Source organism: Artibeus jamaicensis, unplaced genomic scaffold (assembly GCF_021234435.1).
Source record: "Artibeus jamaicensis isolate MK-2021 breed Jamaican fruit bat unplaced genomic scaffold, CSHL_Jam_final contig_700, whole genome shotgun sequence".
NCBI lineage: Eukaryota > Metazoa > Chordata > Mammalia > Chiroptera > Phyllostomidae > Artibeus > Artibeus jamaicensis.
The window spans coordinates 3,874,900-3,885,317 of NW_026521930.1; the positions used below are offsets into that span (position 1 = coordinate 3,874,900).

General features: G+C 41.7%; 1 protein-coding gene across 1 annotated transcript in view; it reads left to right on the top strand.

Moving 5' to 3' along the window:
- HS3ST4 (heparan sulfate-glucosamine 3-sulfotransferase 4) overlaps positions 1-9,240 on the top strand; it is a 438,392-nt gene extending 429,152 nt beyond the window's left edge. Inside the window, exon 2 of the mRNA XM_053671476.1 lies at positions 7,431-9,240. Coding sequence (XP_053527451.1) covers positions 7,431-8,067 — 637 coding nt within the window. The 3' untranslated portion in view covers positions 8,068-9,240. The remainder of the gene's footprint in view (positions 1-7,430) is intronic.
- The last annotated feature ends 1,178 nt before the right edge of the window (positions 9,241-10,418 follow it).

Here is a 10,418-nt window from a genome sequence, read left to right on the forward strand (position 1 = left end):
GGCCATCATAAACAAAGCAACAAACAACAAATGTTGGAGAAGTTGTGGGGAAAAGGGGACCCTAGTTCACTGTTGGTAGGAATGCAGACTGGTACAACCACTATGGATAACAGTATGGAGTTTTCTCAGAAAACTAAAAATGGACCTGCATTTTGACCCAGCAATTCCACTGCTGGGATTATATCCTAAGAACCCTAAAACACCAATCCCAAAGAACCTATGCACCACAATGTTCATAGCAGCACAATTTACAATAGCCAAGTGCTGAAAGCAACCCAAGTGCCCAACAGTAAATGAATGGATCAAAAAATTATGGTACATATACACAATGGAATTCTATGCAGCAGAAAGAAAGAAGGAACTCCTACCCTTTGCAACAGCTTGGATGGAACTGGAAAGCATTATGCTGAGTGAAATAAGCCAGGTGGTGAAAGACAAATACCATATGATCTCACCTTTAACAGGAAGCTAAACAACAAAACAAACAAGCAAGCAAAATAAAAACAAAGACACTGAAATAGAGAACAGGGGGAAAGCAACCAGAGGGGAGAGGGGAGGGAATTTCAGGGGAAATAGGGGAGGGATTTAGAGGAACTAGTATAAAGGACACAGGGACAATAACTAAAGGGGGTGGAAATGAAAGGGAGGTGGGGAGCACGGGGTGGGGTGGGCTGGGATGGGAGTAATAGACAGAAAACTGTACTTGAAAAACAATTAAATAAAAGTAAGTATTGATTGTTAAAAATATATATGTGTGTGTGTGTGTGTGTGTGTGTATATATATATATATTGTCCTCATTCCATGGGTGATGGAAATGAGTTGGTTCAGAGATGGGATCCCTAGTTCCCATGCCCTTGCTCCAACCACCATTCTCTTGGGTTACAGTATAGCAGGAGAGCCCAGAAGATACTGCTAATTTATACACCATTTATTCTCTTGTAGAACATTAAGGAAAATGTAAAGTATCTACATACCTCTAATGCAGGCAATCTGAAGGCGGCTGTGCCGCTGACCCTTCTGCAGAGAATGGGCACTTTACATCTAACACAGGTGATTGCTCTCTCCCTGGGCATTCATGATAGTGTCCATTTGCTTCAATTGAGGGGGCCCTGGAGAGAGATATAACAAATTGAATGATGCAGCCGGATCTGGCAGGAATTTCTGGGGATTCCAGTATGGGTTTCTCTAACTCCTGGTGGTAAGTCAGCAACACACATGAGTCACATTTTAAGATGCAGCTTTGCCACCTGCCACAGAGTGACCTTGGGCCAGTCATATAACCTTGCTGAGCCTCTACAGTTCAGTTAAGCCTTGTCAAGCAATAACTAAGAGCTTGGGCTATGGTGCAACATAGGCCTGGGACTAAACTTAAATTCCATTTCCTGTGACTTTGGGCAATTTCACAGGGCCTCAGTTTCCTGATCTCCAAAGTGGACATAGTAGTAATACCTTCTTAAGAGAGTTATTTTAAAAATTAACAACTATAGTATGTGAGGAATTCTTTTCAATATTAATTCACTTAAACCTTCATAAAATCCCTGTGACATGGGTATTATAGGAGAGTGTCTTTTTTCCAGATAATGAAACTGAGACATGCATTAATTGGATTAAGTAATTTACCCAAGGTCACATGGCAAATAAGCAGATCCAAATTGAGTAAGTCTGGAGGTTATGCCCCTAACCACTAGGCTGTAGAGTCCAATGTGTGAAAATGCTTAGAGACCTTGGTCTGCTGTCAGGATTTGAAATCTCAACCACAGAACATAGCATAGAATGAGTGCTCAATAAATAATGATGTATGGCAACTACTGTATGCCACTATTGTTATCATTGATTCCTGTGAGACCCCCAAATGCTGACTTACATTCAAATAGAGCTGGGACTCAGCAAATCACTACCATGAGGAGAGTAGGGTGGGGGCTACTGGTGACTTGGAGAGTGTCTCATAAACATTTGTGGCTGTGAGAGCAGCTGTGTGATATTGAGGAATGATTTTCGCTTCAGGACTGTGTGTCGATGCTGATGTCACGGCTGCTCTGAGCTCCCCCGATACTGTTAACAAGCTGTTCCAAGCCCAGATGCAGTGTTTTCTCACCATATGCTCCACATTGAAGTGCATGGTCTCTCGAATAGGGATGGTGTGGAACTCAGAAACCCTGTGTGTCCATGTGTGGAAAACCTACATAGGGGAACCATGGTCAACAAACTGCCCCAGTTCTCTTGACTCCAGGGATCATGTTTTCATATGTATGTCATTCATTCATTCATCAAACAACCATAGGTAGTGATGGGGCAGCTCTATGTGGAAGGTACTATGTTAGGCACTGGGAATACAAAGGTAAATGAAGCATTGACTGCAGTTCTCAGGAACTAAGGCCAGCCATCATGGGCATAGGGATGAATCATATCATGACAATGCTCTAAGCTCCATAATAGATAGTTATCAAGAACTTTAGGAATGGAAAGAAACTAGTAAAATATTTGTTAGAGGAATTTTAAAAATATTTGCACACCCAGCACCTCAATACCTTTTCTATTCAAAAGAACTCTAAGAATAGGTCAAGGTCAGGTCCCATCTTCTACTGGATGGTAGACTGTGAGCACCTGATATAAATGACTGCCTCCAATGTGACACTTCAGGCTCCTGTATTAAGGTAATTACTCAACACCTCCACTTGAGTATGTAGCAGATACCTCATAATTCAAGTTCAAAGTCAGAGTTGGTACCTTCCCCTGAAATCTGCTTCTTTCCCAGTGTTCTCCAATCCACAGACAACACTTCTATTTAACAGTTCACTCAGGCCAACTGTCTTCAAGTCACTGTGACACCTCTCTCTCTCTTGCACACATATCACACCCATCATAAAGGACTGTTATTCCTACTTTTAAAATGTACCCAATTCTAACCACTTCTTATTATACTGTGCTCTGCACTGATCTCTGTGCCACCACCATCTCCAATTTGCTGTCCTGAAATGGTCTCCTAGCAGGTTGCCTTTGTCTGTTCTTGCCATGCTCTTGTCTGTTCTCAGTAAAGTACCCAGAAAAAAAATCTCTTAAAATGTAAATCATATTATATTCTCCTTTTTAGTATTCCTCAGTGGCTTCTCATCACCCAGAGAATAAAATCTAGCATCTTTCCCATGGCCTAGAAGACTCCCCATGATCAGTTTCATATTCATGCCATGATCTTTTTTCCCCACATTTTTTATTTTAAATGGAGACAGTTGTCTCCATTTTCCCCCAACACTCCTCCCAACCCCAGCCATACCCACTTCCCACCCTTGATCCTACCCCTCTTTGGCTTTGTCCATGTTTCTTTTATACATGTTTCTGGAAACCCTTTCCCCATTTTATCCCATTATCCCCTCCCACCTCTCCTCTGGTTACTCTCACTTTGTTCTTAATTTCAATCTCTCTGGTTATATTTTGCTTGCTTGTTTGTTTTGTTGATTAGGTTCCACTTATAGGTGAGATCATATGGCATCTGTCTTTCATCACCTGGCTTACTTCACTTAGTATAACGCTCTCAAGATCTATTCATGCTGTTGCAAAGGGCAGGAGCTCCTTCTTTCTTTCTTTCTGCTGCATAGTATTCCATCATGTAAATGTACCATAGTTTTTGATCCATTAATTTACTGATGGGCACTTATTTTCTAATTTTCTTAGCTTTTCTCATGACCTTTCATTTTGACTGGTCTTTCTATTTCTCAGACACATGGAGATATGAGAACACAGGCATGTTAAAACAGCAGATCTAGTCAAGAAGTACTTACTTAAAACCACGAGAAAGAAGGAGAATTGGGGTGAGACATTATTGAGAAGATAGCTGGAAATAAAATCCAAAGCCCAGTTGGGGAAAAGTTGGTCTTGTACAGTAGGAGAGCTGCCTCCTCTAATTTTCCAGGAAGAGGGAGACTAGAAGAGGTATAAAAATAGTTACCAGATCAAGGGCCCAGGTGAGAATTTATTCAACAGATATTTATTGAGCACCTGGTGGTTCCCAGAAACTAGTGTTAGGCACTGACACTGGTACTGAGTTGGCCAGTGAGCTTGGAAACCAAAGACATGCTCACTCAGGGAGAACCTGAAAACCATCTTTGGGTCCCAAGTCTGTTCTCTTCTGTGTAGAACTGAAATAGTAATGACACCTGCTTTGCTGATTAAAACAGTTATTTATGTGATGCTATAAAGAGCTCTCTACCCTAGCAAGTGGTATCAGTTGGTTGGAGCATCATCCCATACACCAAAAGGTTGAAGGTTCAATTCCCTGTTAGGACACATACTTAGGTTGCAAGTTTGATCTCTAGTCTGGGTTCATACAGAAGGCAACCAATCTATGTTTCTCTCTCATGCCAATGTTTCTCTCTCTCTCTTCTCTCCCTTCATCTCTCTCTAAAAGCAATGAAAAAAAGGTATCCTCAGATGAGGATAAAAATGAAAAGAGCTCTACATTTATCAGATCATTCTGGGAAGGGAGAAGGGCTACTTCATAAATTTTAAGCTGCCCCTGGATATCTTCTCACTGTTCAAAACTCCTGGTTAACTCATGCTACAATAGTATCTTGGTTCAATGAAACAGCCTTATCATGTCTGTCCCAAATGCAGGATCTCTCCTAAATTTCATGGTTTATTCATTCATAATATGATGATCAAAGCCATTCAGGGTCTTCTTTGCCCCTTTACCTTTTCTAGCACATCCTCTCATTCTCTTCTGCACCGAGCACTGAGCTAGACACACATGTCCTCTCCTCTGCACACCGGCTTATAGGCTGGGTACCATTTCTTCCCTGATACTTGTTAAAAGACTCAAGATCTTGACAGACTATAGCACTTAACTAAAGTGAAGGAGATGAATTTGAATGGAACTTAATGTAAAGACAAGCACGAAGGTCTAGAAGTGAATGCCAGAGGACCAAGGAGAAGAGAAACTTACCAGTGATTCTTGTGTGAAAGAAACATTCAATGAAGTCAACAAAAATACACCTGAAGGACAAAACTCTAGAAAGACCCATGTAAAGATATCTACCTATAGGTATTTACTGTTTATTTAATGTTTTCACAACAGGACATGAGTTTCTTGATAAGAGAATATATCTCTCCAATTAAAATAAAAATAGAAAGTCAATATGTTCCTTAAACTCTGGCTGAACTAGCAGTAGCTCCCTCATTGGTCATCAGCCTCCAGATCAGGATGCGTGGTTGGTGATAGTGGCTTGAATCAAAATATTCTTTTTTTTTCCCTAGATCGGTTCCTTAGTTCCCATGCTGTTCAATTTTTCCATTTGGTCAAATGTAAATATTTTCCTTGTTGTTCTCTAAGAAGTGCTGTGCAATGACTATATGCCCCTGGTTTAAGTTTTAAAAATTCTGGCCTTACTGGGCACTGTTCTAAGTTATTTGCCTGCATTATCTTATTTCATCTTCATTACAATTCTATGAGGGAGGGACTCTGATTAGCCCTTATTTTTAGATGAGAAAGTTGAGGCTCAAAGTAGGTTAAGTAACTTCATTGAGGTGATAAGGGTAGTCAGAATTCTTAAAACATGAACATGTGACTCCCCAAGGCTGTGTTTCTTAGCCCTGTCCCTTCAAATGAGACAGTTAAATCTAGCACAAGACACACAAACACATAAACCTGAAGACATTCAAAATACTTTGAAGAATACGTTAGTCCAACATAAGCATGATTATGGCTAAGGCTATTGCTTTGATCTGAAAACTCCATGCTGCCCAACCATTATGCTCTAACAACACCTAACTGTGAATTTCTCTATGAGGCAAATTCCTCTTGCCTAATAACAGTGCTTTCTGAGAAAGCTCAAAACCCAGTAGCAATTAATTATTGACAGAGCATGTGAATTAGAGATAAAAGAAAAGTCATTCTTTCTCTACACATGCCATAGTAAATAAATTTAATTGTTGTAGGGGAAGCTAAGGGATCTTTGCTTGTATTAAGCTTTATTAGCCAAGACATTTAAAAGCATGTCATTATAACAAAGAGGTCTCGTGTAATCCTGAATGTACCACTTTGGTGCAAGGCTTGGAATTGAATAGACTTAATGGAGCACTTGGTGGCAGATGGCCTGCTGTACTGACAGGTATTGAACAGGTTTATTGTCAATTAACTTTGGTCTACATATGCCTACAGCAACTTGACTATATAATAGGGTCTTGAGCCTCACTTTATCACTGATAGGCCTGCCACTTTGGGATTAGGGGACAAATAGCATCTAAGTCCCTTAATATCTTGAAGCTTCCAAATGAAATGAGGCCACTCTGAGGGTGAACATAGGTTAAGGGGTGGATTTGAAGAAGCAACCTGGGGAAGAGATAATGGGCCATGGTGTAGGGTCAATCACTGGCTCATTGGGCAACCCTAGAACAAAGAAGGAAGGAATCCCTTTTGTAGAACCAAACCTGTGTAGATGCTGTTATGCTATATGCTTTTTTATTCTCAGCTGAACTTGAGGTATATTTTAGGCTTTTACGAATGGGGGTAAGAAGATTCAGGGGTGTGATTCAGCTTGCTATGGTCACAAAGTCTATCTTACCCTCTAAAGCCTGTGAGCTTTAGTTTCCTCATTTGCACAACAGGGCCCTCAGACTAAGTCAGGGGACAACAAACTCTTTGCAAAAGGGCCTGGGAGAAACTATGGTTGGCTTTGTGTAATGTGGTCTTGTTGCAACTGCTCAACACTACTATGTGCTAAAGCATCCCTAGGCAACACGTAAAGGAATGAGTGTGTCTGTATCCCAATGAAAGTTTATTTATGAGCATTGAAATTTCAATTTTATATAATATTCATGCATTATAAAATATTATTATTATTCTGTTTTTTCCAACCATTTAAATATTTAAAATGATTCTTAACTGCAGGCATTATAAAAACAAAGGCAGGTAGTAGTTTTCCAACCCCTAGACTAGATAATCTTTGAGGTTTTTGTTGAGCTCCAACATTTTCTGAAAGCTGCTACAACAATAATAATAACTTTGATTTCTTAAGCTTCTATACATGCCAGATTCTATGCTAAATGTTCTACAAGCATCCTCTCCCTTAATCCTCCTTCAACCTGCCTACTTGCAGGTTGAAGTAGGCACTATTATTATCTCCATTTCTGAGATTATAAAACTAATACATAGAGAAATTAAATGTATATTTAGCTTAAACATAACTGGTAACAGATAGAGCAACAGTTTAAAGGTGTGTAAAGCTCCCACCCATGAACCCCTAAGCCTTATGCTGCCTTTTTTAATAATTCTGTACTCAGGACTCTAGTGGGACATGTAGTTAGAAAGAACTTCCAAGTGTTTATCAATGAATTTGGTAGCTCCCCATGAGACTATTTTTATCAGGCATTTTGTGCAAAAAGTTAAAATATTTCTGGACAGGAATAACCACTCTTTTCCTTTTTCTCTCTCTTCCAGAAATGTGATGCCTAAGACTGTGGATGGGCAGATAACCATGGAGAAGACGCCAAGTTACTTTGTGACAAATGAGGCACCTAAGCGCATCCACTCCATGGCCAAGGACATCAAACTGATTGTGGTGGTGAGAAACCCAGTGACCAGGGCCATCTCCGACTACACCCAGACACTGTCAAAGAAGCCCGAGATTCCCACTTTTGAGGTGCTCGCCTTCAAAAACCGGACCCTGGGGCTGATCGATGCCTCCTGGAGCGCCATCCGCATAGGGATCTATGCTCTGCATCTGGAGAACTGGCTCCAGTACTTCCCCCTCTCCCAGATCCTCTTTGTCAGTGGGGAGCGACTCATAGTGGACCCCGCTGGGGAAATGGCCAAAGTACAGGATTTTCTAGGCCTCGCCCGTGTTGTGACTGAGAAACATTTCTATTTCAATAAAACCAAGGGGTTCCCTTGCCTCAAGAAACCAGAAGACAGCAGCGCCCCGAGATGCTTAGGCAAGAGCAAAGGTCGGACTCATCCCCGCATCGACCCGGATGTGATCCACAGACTGCGGAAATTCTACAAGCCTTTCAACATTATGTTTTACCAAATGACTGGCCAAGATTTCCAGTGGGAACAGGAAGAGGGTGACAAATAAGGCTAGAGAGGTGAGGGAAGGTTAGGGGGTAGCTAAGGAGAGCCCTTACCAGAGTCCTGAATCTCCCAGGATCTGAAGCCTAAGCCTTGTTAGGGTGCCACCTAGACTCCTCCTTTGTCTGGTCAGGATTGCTTCCCTATGGAGTAGCCAGGCCTGCCTGGGCAGAGACATCTGCTTGACTAGATGGCCACCAGAATCTACTGCTAATTCTTGTCTTCTACTAGTTAATAGAGTCTAAGACAGGATTGAATAGCTGTCAAGGTTGAAGATAGTGCCATGAATGTTCATTTAAGGGAAAAAGAGGAAGGCCTACTTTGGAGGGCTTTCACCTTGCTCTGGGAAGCCCAAGCTGTAGTCCTATGTCTGGTCCAGGCTCTTGCTGTATAAAACTCAGCTGTGACATCTCTCCAGAATGCTGATTGAATGTTCCAGTACTCCTAGGGGCAGGGTCCTCACTCTAAGGTGTCTCTAGCCTTCCTGAAAAGTCTCATCCCACAACCCTGTGACTTCCTCCCTCCGCTCCTTATGAAGGGAGGGGCATGCACATTCCTCATCAAAAAAAGTTGATACCCTTGGGAACCCTTCTAAAAGCCCTCCAAGGAGGGTTGGGTCTCTCTCTTCACAAGTATCTGGGTGCCAGAAAAGCTTAGTTTATGCCCCTGTGTTAGATTCAGGCCCATGTTGCTGTCAGAGCCATGCAGCAGCAGTTAAGAGCCCCAAGCTTGGTAAAGATGAATGCCATTTCTGGGAGCGAAAAAAGAAAACTAGTCCTCTTGTAGGGGAGGTCTCCACACCTGCAGGTCCTACCTGCAAGCACCATGGTTCTGAAACATAATTTTGGGGTAGGCTCTGTCTTTTAGGGTTTCTCTAGGGGCAAGGACCAGAAAGTTGGCATGTCTTATGTTATGAATACCCTTAGCCACACAATGAACAGGAGACCAGTCACCATTGTCTATTTGATGCACCTTGTCCCACCATGGTCATCTCATGCTTCATTTACTCTATTCAGAGACAGCACATATTGGGGAATGGCAAGAGGGCTGATTCCACTTGTCACATCCAGTTTTGGGGGGTGGGGGAAAGCAAGGGCTGTCTGGGACACCCCCTTCAAGGGCTGCTGACTAAAGTGTCCCTTCCCATTAGTTTGATTTGATCACAATGCCGCATTTGACATAAAGCCCTTGTTGACAGATCTCCCAAACCAGGAACTATTCTGGTAAAATTGGTAACATGTATGAGTGGGGGAGTTAATGCTGTTCAGCTGTTATTAAACTGTCATTCTCCTGCTAAATGAAAACTGTGTTGTTATAAAGCTTAATGCAACCTGATCAATGTGTTTTAATGGCGTGTTTCTGTGGTTCACCTCCAACCCCGTCCCTACTCTCTGGGAGTGTACCTTTTCTGCAATGGCCGGAAGGACTCAGCATGGATGGTCTTCCAGAAGTTTTGTTGGCAGAGGTGGAGAACCCTTGAAATAATACAAAGGAAGTGGCTCCTGCAAGGGGCCTCTTTCCCAATCTTAACTGGTCCTGTTGAGAAATGAATTGATGTGCCAGATGCACAAAAAAAGCCTACAAATAATTTTTCCAGATAAGAAAATGGTTCTTGAGCTGAAGGCAACATATTTATACATTTACTAACAAAATAAAAGAGTATATAGATGAAATACACATGTACACTTATTTCAAGAAAGAAAATGCATTCTTTTTCAGAAGAATTTATGGTGGACTGCTGATTTGGGGCCTTTTTTTTTATATGATGAGCAATGAGCAATTACACATTAGAGTCAGCTGTGGGGTTGTTAAAGCTCTAGCCTCCTAAGCCCCATTCCAGACTTCTTAAGGAATCAGAATCTCCAGATTGAGCTCAGGTATCTGTCTTTTCAAAAATATTTGTATGGAAGCTGGGGTTGAGAACAATAAGAGAAAAATCTTACCTGTGCATTTCTTTGCCCTCCAATCCTTCTCCAAACTCTCTTCACGTGCTTATGTGGTACTATTTACAAAAGAAGTGGTTCCCAGGGTTTTATGGTTTCCTTGGTGGAATGTGGTCTCTTTTGGTGTGGAGTCCAATGGGTACTAGGTAAGGAGTGATTTTATAACTTAGAAGGTTAAAGGAGCAACTGGTTTGTAGAAAAGCTTTACTGATGACTTTCTACCCACTAAGAACAATTATTTCTCTAACCTCCCCTCATCTCTTCTATCCTGAGTGGATACACATTGACTCAGTCCCTCAGTAACAGCTACTCTTCATGTCCCATCTCCCTGGCCATCTGCATGTCCTCATAAACTCACAACATCAAGACTTTATGTGCTGCTTAAAGAGAAACCTAGTCCATACGTGTCCTCACA